General features: G+C 46.1%; 1 protein-coding gene across 1 annotated transcript; it reads left to right on the top strand.

The window, feature by feature from the left end:
* Positions 1-10,075: 10,075 nt before the first annotated feature.
* On the top strand, positions 10,076-11,737 carry LOC310783819 (tripartite motif-containing protein 16-like; the record flags this gene model as incomplete). Its single annotated transcript, XM_083644718.1, has 1 exon — positions 10,076-11,737. The coding sequence occupies one exon, from the start codon at positions 10,076-10,078 to the stop codon at positions 11,735-11,737; it is 1,662 nt and encodes a 553-aa protein (XP_083500844.1).
* Positions 11,738-15,296: the final 3,559 nt, after the last annotated feature.

Raw genomic sequence — 15,296 nt, forward strand, 5'->3', positions numbered from 1 at the left:
TATGAACGATATAACAGGATGTATGACACAAGAAAATAATAGTAATGATGTATCAGATGCTCTGTATTTCATGCTGAAGAACAATAAAAAAAGAATTAAAAAAAAAAAAAAAAAAAAAAAACGCTTCATGCATATCGATGCATACGGATGCGATGCGATTTCCGTTTCCCCAACGACTTATTCTCTGTTTTTCTCTGCCTTTCTGTTAACCTGGAGAGCACTGTCGCCACCTAAGGGTTCTGTAAAATAGGTTATAGACCTCCAATAGCTACAATAGTTGTACAGGAAATGCGGAAGGCTTTGATCGACGTCCCACCGTCAAAAAACGCATTGGACGTCGAAAGACGTCCGTGGCACTCTACGTCACTATTTAATTGGACGTCGAAAGACGTCCATGGCACTAAATGAGTTAAGCTTGCGTTGCCCAGAGACCTTATTTGAAGCATCGTGCCAAAAACCCATTCAAAAATCCCATAGGCAGAAACAGTGAAGAACCCGAAAAATACGTCATCCCTGGGGCTCTCTATTGGCAGTGAGAGCTAACCGTCTGAAGGATTTGAACTACATTACCCAGAAATCCTGTGCCAGTGACATCAGCCAACTGTTGACCAGCCGACTGGTCTGTGACACCAAAGAGATGAGAAAGGAGCAGATCTAACCGTGCTGAGTGCAGCTGTCTGTGCTGCTGTTTGAGACAGTTTTAAGATGCTGTTAAGTTTCTGTGAAGTCGCTCCGTGTTAGCAGATGCTCCCGCTGTCCTAATGAGTGCAGATGAGACGCTCCTCTCTGCTACAGCTCCACTTTCTTAACGAGTGTGATGAGACCGCTGTATTCTTACATCATCGTGTGCTTTAACATCTTTAACTCTTTCCCTGTAGTTGACGAGATTCTCTGTTATAGACCCTTCTCACGGGGGCCATTTTGTGTCGAAAAGGCAGAATAAACACAGATGCAAGCAAAACACTAATGAGGGTTTTCCAAATTCCAATCATGGAATTTGGAAAACCCTCATTAGTGTTTTGCACCTGTGTTTACCCTGCCTTTGCGACACAAAATGGCCCCCGTGAGAAGGGTCTATTGATGACACAATGCTTCCCCCGCCATTGATGATATTTTCAGTAGAGGGCACTGTTACACACCTTGTGAAATCGTACACTACTTTCAGGTCCAAAAACAAGCAAAGAAGAAGCTCCACCAAAACACACACGCAGTATCTCACTCACTCACACACACACACACACACACACACACACACACACACACACACACACACACACACACACACACACACACACACACACACACACACACACACACACACACACACACACACACACACACAAGAGGCCCTGTGCCTCTGCTGCTTATCTGTCTAGACATCTCTGATATTGGGGGCAGGTCCTGCCTTGTCTCCCTGCACTCACTCTGTGTGTGTCTGCATGTGTGTGTGTGTGTGTGTGTGTGTGTGTGTGTGTGGGTGTGTGTGTCTCTGCCTGCGTGTGTGTGTGTATTGTATGTGTGTGTAGCGTAGAAGCAGCGAGGGCTGCCAAATTTGTGTCATCCCATCCCCCCTCTCGGTCACGCTGGCCGGCGCTGGTTGCCAGATAATTGCTCTCGTCTTCGTCATAAAGCCTGAAGAGCAGCGCTGACAGACGGGGATATCGGCTGACATTTTAAAGTCTGGGCCCTGTTCTTTGTATGGTGGTTAAAGGAGAATTCCGGGTTTTCTTACACCCTGGACCTTATTTCCAGCTTTAAATATGATGTTTAAGTCACCCTGACAACTTGGGTTTGATTAGCAGCAGCAGAAACGATAATCAGTTTGAACTGCGACCTGATATCAGGTATATAACGAGGAAAACGGGGCATGTGAAATGAATATGGCTCCTTTAATATGTCTGTTTGTGTAGCATGTTGACAGATAGTGAGATGTGAGCAGGGGCGCAGGATTCATTTCAGAAGTGCGGGGCCATATCGAGTCATATCGATTCGTTAAAGCTCTTGGGTTACAGTATATAGGAGTAAGGCACCGTTAAATCACCCCCCCCCCAAAAAAACTGATTGTCTTCGGCCAGCGTCAAATGTTTTCCAAGAGAGCTTATCGTGCTAGACTTTAATTACTATATTACATGAAGGAGTCAGTCTGTCGCCAACCTTCTCTCTCTAGTTTGACTTGAGGCTGGCTACTCTTCTTTCTACAACCGCTAAGACAAAGTATTCATGTAGGACAGATGCTGCATAACAGACAGAACAGACATTAGGCTGGACTTTGACAACAGCTGCACTGCCTGCAGAACTCATGCCAGATACAAGCAGCCTCTCCCTCCACCCTACCTTCTGAGCGATGTGGACCTACCTTCTGGGGGATGTGGACCTACCTTCTGGGCGATGTGGACTTACCTCTCCCGTCACCCTACCTTCTGAGCGATGTGGACTTACCTTCTGGGCAATGTGGACTTGCAGCAGAACATTCTGGTAGCTGTGTCCGTCGTTGACCTGCAGCACCGCCCCGTCCTCGCCCGCCTGCGAGTAGAGATGAAACCATATGAAAATTTCACGGCACGATTATAGTGATCAAAATGATCATGGTTATCAGTAGCATCACGGTGTTGTTAAGATGTGCTGAGAATGTTCAAAGAGGACTGAGTTTTATATTGAAAACTCAGACCCAAGAAGTACTGATGCACTCACTGAAATCATTTCAAGGCTGCAAGCCTGCGTCTGGGAGACTGTTGCTAACTTTAGTTGATGATGGACAGTATTTAGCATGTTTTTTAAAGTGCTGTAATCACAGTAACATGGAATCACTGTAAAACGGTTTTAATGCTAATAAAAAATGGTTATATATATATATACAGTATATATATATATATATATATATATATATATATATATATATATATATATATATATATATATATATACCCTTGGGGTTAAGTATAAAAAGCTAGCCTCCACAAACTTCAGGTTGCATACAATGACTGTATGAGGATTTTGCTGAGAAAACCCAGGTGGACTAGTGCAAGTGAACTGTTCTGCCATGCAGGTGTCAGCACTTTTCAGGCACTTTTAAGAACCTTGATGTACAAATTTATTGGGCGTCTAAATGTCTCTCAGAACTCGAATATCATGCTACTAACCAACCCTGGTATTAGTTCTGTCAGATACCAATCACATATGTGGAAGTTTTGGTATAAGTGCCTTTTATAGATATACTGTGTATTTGTGTGTTCTCTGAATTGTTGTCTGTTGTTATATCTGGACCCTGTGTCTGCAAATAAAGTTGATGATGATGATGATGATATATATATATATACATATATATATATATATACATATATATATAATTTTTGTTTTTTAACGGTAATATTACCCATCTGGAATTTGATCACGGTTTATCATTACGACGGGGACACACCAGAAACGTCTCCGTAGCGGTAGCACGCGACGCGAGGCAGTTTCGACGCTTCGTTACTCGTTTCGTCCCTACCTGCGATCCGTCGTGGACGTACTGCAGCTGCTCCCTCCACAGCTCCTCCAGCTTCACCTGGCCCAGCGCCCGGTCGCCGTGGAGACGGGTGAGCCGGCCGTGGCGTGGCGGCTCCAGCACCATGACCAGCACGTCGGCTGGGTTGTCGGGGTCGTCCACCTGCAGCGTTGCCTTGGTGACGGTCGCCACGGCGCCCGGACCCTCCACCTGCAGCGGGGCGAGAGCCACCACCCTCGGAGGCTGGAAGAGAGAGAGAGAGAGAGATGAAAGATGAGGGTGAGATTGGTGCACTATATATTCACTGAAATATAGATTTGCTGGAATATACTTTCACCGCCATATATTCACTGGAATATACTTTCACCGCCATATATTCACTGGAATATACTTTCACTGAAATATGGATTCACCGGAATAAACAGAAACCCAGTCAAGGATGTTGTTGTCTTTCGGTTCTGTTGGGGATGTTCCATGGAAAACTTTTCCACCCGAGAGGAATTCTCTCTGAGAGACAGGTGGGCCGGGCCGCACACATGTCCCCCCCCCCCCCACACACAGATACACACACACACACACACACACACACACACACACACACACACACACACACACACACACACATATATACACACACACACACACACACACACACACACACACACACACATACATATACACACACACACACACACACACACACACACACACACATATATACACACACACACACACACACACACACACACAGCAGCAGCTTGTAGGAGCAGAACAATAGGTTGTGGGCGTGCTGGCGGTGGCTCACAGTGGGCGGGTGCTGCTGCTACATCATGCGAGGACATGCTAGCTCACTAAGATGTCTTTAAAGCGAAAGGCAAACCTGCGAAATCCAGCCCTCGAGGCACACAAAAACAAACAGAGGCACACACACGTGGGCGGTCCTTCTTCCTGGGACTGGCGGGTGAGGGAGGGGTGAGGTTCATATTTGGGTGAGAGAGAGAGCTGGGGGCACTTGTTCCAGGAGATGAAGAGGTTTTTGTGCTTAGTTTTGTGTTGCTGTTTACCACAGATATGGTGAAGAAGAGTGAGTAAAGGATGATGCATTCAAGTAGTAATCCACAACATCATCTCAATAAATGTATGTTATTCTACTCTCTATGACCAACTGATGTCATATAATAGTGGCTCACACTTTATTTGGATAGTCCAACTACAGAGAGTATTTCTAACATCTCAATGTACCCGGTGTTGCCCGGGTTAAGTAGGCACAAAGCAATACAACTGCGTCTTTTGCTTGGCCGGCAATGATGGTGGTTTTCAGATGTTTTGTACAACCTGTCTATGACCGTCCCTGGGTCATCACCTACTGCCATGCACATTTTCAGCCCAATCTGACCTGGGGTGTGGGTGTGAGGTGGTTTCCAGGATTTTCCAGGACTTTCCAGGACTTTCCAGGTGGTTCCAGGTCTTGATGACTAGCCCATGACCTTCCCCAGATCATAACCCACTGCCATGCAAAATTTCAGCCCAATCCAACCTGGGGGGCGTGAGCTGTTTTCCAGGACTTTCCAGGTGGTTCCAGGACTTTATGATGTGCCCCTGACCTTCCCCAGATCATAACTCCCCGCAATGCAAAATTTCAGCACAATCCGAGTTGGGGTGTGGGGCTGTGGGCGCAAGGTCTTTTCCAGGTGTTTTCCAGGATTTTCCAGGTGGTTCCGGGTCTTGATGACATGCCCATAAACTTCCCCCCACCATGCTCATAACCCCGCACCATGCAACATTTCTTGCGGTGTGGGTGTGCATAAAAGACACACATACAGACAGACAACTTCAACTTTATAAATGAAAATGCACAAAAAGTGCTATGTGCTGTGTGTGTGTCTAGCAATGCCATTGGCTGTACGTACGTATGTACGTACGTACGTACGGACATACGGACGGACGGACGGACAACCCGGATCCATAATGCCTCCGGCCTGGCTATCGCCGGCGGCGGAGGCATAAAAACATCTAAAAAATATTGTCTTTACGAAATGTGTATGGGAAAATAAATGGCGGATGAAAATCTCTGGTACAGTGCTGAAGCAGGAAGTAGGCGATCACTTTGCCTCTCTATAGTGATCAATATCACCCGTGACCCGTCCCAAGGTGATCAGTATAAGAGGAGTGCACTGTAGTGTGTGTAGTGTCACTCTGAGGTCATGAACTGGACTCAAACCTCAGTCTACTCAGCCAAGTGAATGTTTAGCATGATTACAGCTGCTTCATCTATCTGGTTACTTCCTTGTTACTGCCGTCACATGATAGCCTGGCTCCAGACCTGCCAAGCCACGCCCACTCCACAGGTGTGGAGAGGAAATGAGTTGACGATGCAGTCTGAATATCAGGCTAGTCACATGAGGCTTCCCTCTCACCTCCATATTCACATCTCCTGAATACCTTTCAGCATGAATGAATGGAATGACGCACATACAGTACATACGCACACGCACGCACCCACACTTGTTTCCCACGTAGCAAATTACAAGGAGACACAGTAAGTACAAAAGTAGAGTAAGCTTCAATTCTTAGGTTGATTACAAGCGATCAATAGTGAGGATTGTGAACTTCAGAGCCAAAGTCCCCGGACATTATTATGTGTCCTGACATTATTACTGTGACCAGAATGATGCTACTGGAATGATCATGCATCTGGGCCACAGAGCACCTTCGTTCTCTCAGGTCTCTGCATATTCTGGGCCTGGAGAACACGGGAGCTGATCTGATGCTGAGAAGCGACCGCCTGCAGGACGAATGGAGACTACATCCCGACGTGGTGGACCATGGAGACATTGTCAATCCTCCAGTGCTGAGAAGACAACTGACGTACTCTACTGTCAAAAGTGATTGTGTGTCAGCGATCTCTTCTTGTCATGAAGGATTTGGGAATATGTCGTTTGTCGGGTAGGGATCCTTCTGTTGTGATCTGCGTACACTCAACATGGGGTGTTGCTGCACCAACGGCACTGTTTAGGAGAACAGGTGTGGAGGAGATCTGCACTGTTTAGGGGAACAGGTGTGGAGGAGATCTGCACAGTTTAGGGGAACAGGTGTGGAGGAGATCTGCACTGTTTAGGGGAACAGGTGTGGAGGAGATCTGCACTGTTTAGAGGAACAGGTGTGGAGGAGATCTGCACTGTTTAGAGGAACAGGTGTGGAGGAGATCTGCACTGTTTAGGGGAACAGGTGTGGAGGAGATCTGCACTGTTTAGGAGAACAGGTGTGGAGGAGATCTGCACAGTTTAGGGGAACAGGTGTGGAGGAGATCTGCACTGTTTAGAGGAACAGGTGTGGAGGAGATCTGCACTGTTTAGAGGAACAGGTGTGGAGGAGATCTGCACTGTTTAGGGGAACAGGTGTGGAGGAGATCTGCACTGTTTAGGGGAACAGGTGTGGAGGAGATCTGCACTGTTTAGAGGAACAGGTGTGGAGGAGATCTGCACTGTTTAGGGGAACAGGTGTGGAGGAGATCTGCACTGTTTAGGAGAACAGGTGTGGAGGAGATCTGCACAGTTTAGGGGAACAGGTGTGGAGGAGATCTGCACAGTTTAGGGGAACAGGTGTGGAGGAGATCTGCACTGTTTAGGAGAACAGGTGTGGAGGAGATCTGCACAGTTTAGGGGAACAGGTGTGGAGGAGATCTGCACTGTTTAGAGGAACAGGTGTGGAGGAGATCTGCACAGTTTAGGGGAACAGGTGTGGAGGAGATCTGCACTGTTTAGGAGAACAGGTGTGGAGGAGATCTGCACTGTTTAGGAGAACAGGTGTGGAGGAGATCTGCACTGTTTAGGGGAACAGGTGTGGAGGAGATCTCACTGTTTAGGAGAACAGGTGTGGAGGAGATCTGCACTGTTTAGGGGAACAGGTGTGGAGGAGATCTCACTGTTTAGGAGAACAGGTGTGGAGGAGATCTGCACAGTTTAGGGGAACAGGTGTGGAGGAGATCTGCACTGTTTAGGGGAACAGGTGTGGAGGAGATCTGCACTGTTTAGGGGAACAGGTGTGGAGGAGATCTGCACTGTTTAGGGGAACAGGTGTGGAGGAGATCTGCACTGTTTAGGGGAACAGGTGTGGAGGAGATCTGCAGCACTGTTTAGGGGAACAGGTGTGGAGGAGATCTGCACTGTTTAGGGGAACAGGTGAGATGTTTAGGGGAACACTGTTTAAGGGAACAGCTGTGGAGGAGATCTGCACTGTTTAGGGGAACAGCTGTGGAGGAGATCTGCACTGTTTAGGGGAACAGGTGTGGAGGAGATCTGCACTGTTTAGTGGAACAGGTGTGGAGGAGATCTGCACAGCGCCATCCTGGATGACCTGTTGGATATGTCTGGGTCTTTCTTGGGCTCGGCCCCCATTCGGGACCATATCTGGCTGACTCATGACATTTGTACAGTGGCACGCTGGCATTCATGAGTTTTTCTGTTGGATGTGGTGGGTCTTTCTCCAGTTCGGTACTCACTAGTGGTACATGAGAATGGTGAGGAAGTGACCCCTCAGGTGTGAGTCTCTCAGGCAGGTGTGAGTCTCTCAGGTGTGAGTCTCTCAGGTGTGGGTCTCTCAGGTGTGAGTCTCTCAGGTGTGAGTCTCTCAGGTGTGAGCCTCTCAGGTGTGGCTGTGGCTCGACAGAGAGCGGTCTCCGGGGTGACTGGAGGTCCTACTGTTTTGAAACAGGGGGTAACGTTGGGCTCTTGCACCCTCTGTCAATGACAGGGATGTGGGCGGGTCCTTTCCTGGCTGACCTTATAGATACAGTCAATGTCTCGTCATAGACGCTGGGGTAGCTGGCTGGGGGCGTGGTCAGGGTGGGGTAAATCCCCCCGTTCTTCCTATTGAGCATAGTTAGCATTTAGCTGCCAGCCCAGGCAGACAGGATTGGGGATTCAACCACCGCAATAAACGCACATCTGAACAGACGTCTATGTACCTGCTCTAGAATCTCCACCGTCCTTTGGTGAGTCAGCCCATTGAAATATATGGGGGGGGGGGTTTACCCCACTCGCGCGCCAGCCGTAGTAACATTTTGTGGGCGTTTCCACACAGCACTATGCAGTCAATCCAGGTGTGACATGGCATTGTTGTTTGTGCTGGTGTCACGGCAGGGGGTATAAGTAAACCAGCTCCGTCTCTGTAGCATAGGAGCCGCTAACGGGCGGGGACTGTGTAAAATAGACTGATAGTTACATATTGTAACTCTAGTTCCTCTTAGCAGCCATCATTCCCCTCCAAAGTTGCTGAAAGTAAGTTTAGTGGATAGCGAGTGGGAGGAAGCCAGTGGTTTTATGCTTGCAGAGGTTCAACGTGATTGACTGAGGTCCATGTAAATTCAGTGTGCTATTCCCTTCATGTGATTGGTTGAGCATAGGAGCCGCCAAGAGGCTCCGCTTGTGATCATAGAACTAGAGTTACAAGGCATAACTATCGCTACTACTTGAAGGGATGGTTTGTAAAAATCATTATTTTGTAGCTTATGCTATAATCAAATATTCTTATAGGTCCCCAGTAGTCTGAGTTATTTTTGACACCCCTAGGTTCCAGGGGGTCCCCAGCCAAAAGGGGGGTAATTTATTTTCGCATAAGTAACACATTGACTATTTTGGTCATGGGTTTTATACACTTTCTGTAATAAAACATCTAAAAGCATCAATCTTATTATCATATGGGGGACTGTGGGACAAAATCCTATCAAATGGGGGTGGGTGGTCTAATCTTTGTCAGTTTAGCAGTCCTTCATGTGAAGACATTTGAGAACCACTGATCTATGTAGTATGCACCACCATGCACCACCATGCACCACCATGCACCACCATGCCTCATCATCATTGACAAATTAAGCACTGCTGATAACCTTTAAGTACAAACTCAGAACCACTGTCTGACACTCTCCACACACAGCATACGCCCATGCATGGGAGGGAGGGAGAGAGAGAGAGAGATACAGGTATTTGTTTTTTAATAAGTTTAACAAGTTAAAGTTGAACTATAATCCATTTTTATTTGTGATAATCATGTTGTAAACACACAGTGCTCTTTAAATATGGCTCCTCTTCCTGGAATCAAGCAAAACCTGATAACCCAGGTACAGCCTGGAACTGGTTGTACCTGGTCTCAGGTATACAGCCAGTTCAAGGCTGTTCTGTCCAAATATTTCCTTGTCCCCTCCCCTTTCACAGATCTGCCACTTTATAGTGGCCAAATTATGCGCATTATATGCGCATTGTATATGTATTAACTTGCAAATAGTAAGTATCATTTTTTGTCATGTATCTTGATTGTTTAGACATTAGGATTTTCTTTTAATTGCTGTATTTGATATGTACTGTGTGTGCACAGGACTCTGTGCGCCCAGGGACTACAGATGCAAATTAGCTTTTAGCTATCTCTGGTGCAATATATTTATTGTGTACTGTCCCTGCTCAAATAAGCAATAAAGATAAAGATAAAAGATAAAGAGATAGATGGGTGTAAAGATCATGTTGTGACGTGACAGAGCTGACAAGCTGACAAGAGAGTGAAACTATCTGACATTCACTGTCATTGAAAAGAGAAATGGCGCAGCGAGGACTTCAGCTGGACGAGGCAAACTTCTGCTGTTCGATCTGTCTGGATCTACTGAAGGATCCGGTGACTATTCTCTGTGGGCACAGCTACTGCATGAGCTGTATTAAAAGCTGCTGGGATGAAGACGATCAGAAGAAAATCCACAGCTGTCCCCAGTGCAGACAGACCTTCACACCGAGGCCTGTCCTGGTGAAAAACACCATGTTCGCAGAGTTGGTGGAGGACCTGAAGAAGACAGGACTCGCAGCTGCTCCTCCTGATCGCTGCTATGCTGGACCTGGAGACGTGGGCTGTGATGTCTGCAGTGGGAGAAAGCTGAAAGCCCTCAAGTCCTGTCTGGTGTGTCTGGCCTCTTACTGTGAGCAGCACCTCCAGCCTCACCATGATGCAGCTCCTTTAAAGAAACACAAGCTGGTCGACCCCTCAGGGAAACTTCAGGAGAACATCTGCTCTCGTCATGACGAGGTGATGAAGGTTTTCTGCCGCACTGATCAGCAGTGTATCTGTCTTCTCTGCTCCATGGATGAACATAAAGGCCACGACACAGTCTCAGCTGCAGCAGAAAGGACCGAGAGGCAGAAAGAGCTCGGGGTGAGTCGGCACAAAATCCAGAAGAGATACCAGGACAGAGAGAAAGACGTGAAGGTGCTTCAACAGGAGGTGGAGGATATCAATCTCTCTGCTGATAAAGCAGTGAAGGACAGTGAGAAGATCTTCACTGAGCTGGTCCGTCTCATTAAGATAAGAAGCTCTGAGGTGAAGCAGCAGATCAGATCCCAGCAGAAAGAGGAAGTGAGTCAGGCCGAAGAACTTCAGGAGAAGCTGAAGCAGGAGATCTCTGAGCTGAGGAGGAAAGATGCTGAGCTGGAGCAGCTCTCACACACAGAGGATCACATCCACTTTCTACACAGTTACCCCTCACTGTCACATCTCAGTCAATCTACAGACTCACCCAGGATCGATACCCGTCCTCTGCGCTACTTTGAGGATGTGACTGCAGCTGTGTCAGAGGTCAGAGATAAACTACAGGACATTCTGACAGAGGAACGGCCTAAGATCTCACTGACAGTGACTGAAGAGGATGTTTTACTGCCACAACCAGAACCCAAGACCAGAGCTGACTTCTTACAATATTCACGTCAGATCACACTGGATCCAAACACAGCAAACACACACCTGTTATTATCTGATGGGAACAGAAAAGCAACACACGTGGGTAAAGCACAGTCATATCCTCGTCACCCAGACAGATTCATTCACTCGTATCAGGTCCTGAGTAGAGAGGCTCTGACTGGACGTAGTTACTGGGAGGTGGAGTGGAGTGGGGAGGGATCAATAGCTGTCTCATATAAAGATATTAGCAGAGGAGGAGGAGCGGTGGAGCAACTTCTATTAGGATACAATGACAAGAGTTGGTCATTACAACGGAATGTATTCATATATAACAATATCATCACTCCAATCCCAGGCCCGCTGTCCTCCAGAGTAGGAGTGTACCTGGATCACAGAGCAGGTATTCTGTCCTTCTACAACATCTCTGAAACCATGACTCTCATCCACAGAGTCCAGACCACATTCACTCAGCCTCTCTATGCTGGATTTTACCTTCATAGTAGAGGAGCTGCAGCTGAGTTGTGTGAGCTCAAGTAGACATGAGTGATTAAAGCAGCGATGAGTGAGATTCTTCTTTTTAAGTTTTAGTCTCCATCTTTGTTGCTTAGTGCTCGTTGCTGTGGTGTTTATACACTGCACTTAGCACCTGTCAATCAAACATGTGGGCGGGACTGTGACATCTTTATTTTCTGTTGATGACGTTTGAGTTTCTGTAGGTGGTGCTGTTTTCTTTGTCTTTCCTTTTCTGTGTATTACTGTATATCAGTCAGTGATAGAGCCAATCTTTTCTGTGTATTACTGTATATCAGTCAGTGATCGAGCCAATCTTTTCTGTGTATTACTGTATATCAGTCAGTGACAGAGCCAATCTTTTCTGTGTATTACTGTATATCAGTCAGTGACAGAGCGAATATTTTCTGTGTATTACTGTATATCAGTCAGTGATAGAGCCAATCTTTTCTGTGTATTACTGTATATCAGTCAGTGATAGAGCCAATCTTTTCTGTGTATTACTGTATATCAGTCAGTGATAGAGCGAATCCAAATTGGTGTTTATTCATATGAAAACATAACTGTCATGTGGTCTATAAATATGTTTGTTGCATATTTCTATTGTTGCTGTAATATTTTCTGCTGTTTCTGTTCCACTGCATGGGCCTTAATGGAGAAGCACTATGTCTTCCCTTTATTATAGCTGAATAGTTGTTAATATGTTGATTTTGTTCCCGGCTCCTTGTACCTTTTTTTGAGAAAAGTGCACTACAAATGTAATCATTATTATAATCAATAGGGAGAATATTCATTATTTTCTCCACAGTGATGATGGCATACTGGTTTAACACACTGATTGTGTGGATGAAGTTAATACGTAGATGGAAGATTGAACGAGAGACCTTTACCAGGCTTTAGTGATTGGTTGTGTGAACAAAGTTAATGTTTGCAATAATTAATAAAAAAAATCAAGAATGAATGAAATATTGCCTCTGTATTCATTTCAGGAAATCAACCAAAGCTACTAGAGAAAACTAGAATGTAAACAATTAAAAAATGTCATTACAAGGTGACAATAATATAATCTGGATTGCCATATATGAATATGAATATCGATATATTGCTCCATCACTAGGGCCAAGAGTCCATTCCAAGCAAACTGTCCAGCAGCTGATTTGAGGAGAGTTCTTCCTGTGTGTGTGTGAAGCTGTGCTAAACACAGATGATTTGAGGAGAGTTCTTCCTCTGTGTGTGTGTGAAGCTGTGCTAAACACAGCTGATTTGAGGAGAGTTCTTCCTGTGTGTGTGTGAAGCTGTACTAAACACAGATGATTTGAGGAGAGTTCTTCCTCTGTGTGTGTGGGTGAAGCTGTGCTAAACACAGATGATTTGAGGAGAGTTCTTCCTCTGTGTGGGTGAAGCTGTACTAAACACAGATGATTTGAGGAGAGTTCTTCCTGTGTGTGTGTGTGAAGCTGTACTAAACACAGCTGATTTGAGGAGAGTTCTTCCTCTGTGTGTGTGGGTGAAGCTGTGCTAAACACAGATGATTTGAGGAGAGTTCTTCCTGTGTGTGTGGGTGAAGCTGTGCTAAACACAGATGATTTGAGGAGAGTTCTTCCTCTGTGTGGGTGAAGCTGTGCTAAACACAGATGATTTGAGGAGAGTTCTTCCTGTGTGTGGGTGAAGCTGTGCTAAACACACATGATTTGAGGAGAGTTCCTCCTCTGTGTGTGGGTGAAGCTGTGCTAAACACACATGATTTGAGGAGAGTTCTTCCTCTCTGTGTGGGTGAAGCTGTGCTAAACACAGATGATTTGAGGAGAGTTCTTCCTCTGTGTGTGAGTGAAGCTGTGCTAAACACAGATGATTTGAGGACAGTTCTTCCTGTGTGTGGGTGAAGCTGTGCTAAACACAGATGATTTGAGGAGAGTTCTTCCTCTGTGTGTGAGTGAAGCTGTGCTAAACACAGATGATTTGAGGACAGTTCTTCCTCTGTGTGGGTGAAGCTGTGCTAAACACAGATGATTTGAGGACAGTTCTTCCTCTGTGTGAGTGAAGCTGTGCTAAACACAGGTGATTTGAGGACAGTTCTTCCTCTGTGTGAGTGAAGCTGTGCTAAACACAGATGATTTGAGGACAGTTCTTCCTCTGTGTGAGTGAAGCTGTGCTAAACACAGATGATTTGAGGAGAGTTCTTCCTCTGTGTGTGGGTGAAGCTGTGCTAAACACAGATGATTTGAGGAGAGTTCTTCCTGTGTGTGGGTGAAGCTGTGCTAAACACAGATGATTTGAGGAGAGTTCTTCCTCTGTGTGTGGGTGAAGCTGTGCTAAACACAGATGATTTGAGGAGAGTTCTTCCTCTGTGTGTGAGTGAAGCTGTGCTAAACACAGATGATTTGAGGAGAGTTCTTCCTCTGTGTGTGGGTGAAGCTGTGCTAAACACAGATGATTTGAGGAGAGTTCTTCCTCTGTGTGTGTGTGTGTGTGAGTGAAGCTGTGCTAAACACAGATGATTTGAGGAGAGTTCTCCTCTGTGTGTGTGGGTGAAGCTGTGTTAAACACAGATGATTTGAGGAGAGTTCTCCTCTGTGTGTGGGTGAAGCTGTGTTAAACACAGATGATTTGAGGAGAGTTCTTCCTGTGTGTGGGTGAAGCTGTGCTAAACACAGATGATTTGAGGAGAGTTCTTCCTGTGTGTGTGAGTGAAGCTGTGCTAAACACAGATGATTTGAGGAGAGTTCTTCCTGTGTGTGGGTGAAGCTGTGCTAAACACAGATGATTTGAGGAGAGTTCTTCCTCTGTGTGTGGGTGAAGCTGTGCTAAACACAGATGATTTGAGGAGAGTTCTTCCTCTGTGTGTGAGTGAAGCTGTGCTAAACACACATGATTTGAGGACAGTTCTTCCTCTGTGTGTGTGGGTGAAGCTGTGCTAAACACAGATGATTTGAGAAGAGTTCTTCCTGTGTGTGTGTGAAGCTGTGCTAAACACAGATGATTTGAGGACAGTTCTTCCTGTGTGTGGGTGAAGCTGTGCTAAACACAGATGATTTGAGAAGAGTTCTTCCTGTGTGTGAGTGAAGCTGTGCTAAACACAGATGATTTGAGGAGAGTTCTTCCTGTGTGTGAGTGAAGCTGTGCTAAACACAGATGATTTGAGGAGAGTTCTTCCTGTGTGTGTGGGTGAAGCTGTGCTAAACACAGATGATTTGAGAAGAGTTCTTCCTGTGTGTGGGTGAAGCTGTGCTAAACACAGATGATTTGTGGAGAGTTCTCCTCTGTGTGTGTGTGGGTGAAGCTGTGCTAAACACAGGTGATTTGAGGAGAGTTCTTCCTCTGTGTGGGTGAAGCTGTGCTAAACACAGATGATTTGAGAAGAGTTCTTCCTGTGTGTGGGTGAAGCTGTGCTAAATACAGATGATTTGTGGAGAGTTCTCCTCTGTGTGTGTGTGGGTGAAGCTGTGCTAAACACAGGTGATTTGAGGAGAGTTCTTCCTCTGTGTGGGTGAAGCTGTGCTAAACACAGGTGATTTGAGGAGAGTTCTTCCTCTGTGTGGGTGAAGCTGTGCTAAACACATGATTTGAGGACAGTTCTTCCTGTGTG

The sequence above is a fragment of the Poromitra crassiceps genome (genome assembly GCF_964638095.1).
Source record: "Poromitra crassiceps genome assembly, chromosome: 10".
In the NCBI taxonomy this organism is placed as follows: Eukaryota; Metazoa; Chordata; class Actinopteri; order Beryciformes; family Melamphaidae; genus Poromitra; species Poromitra crassiceps.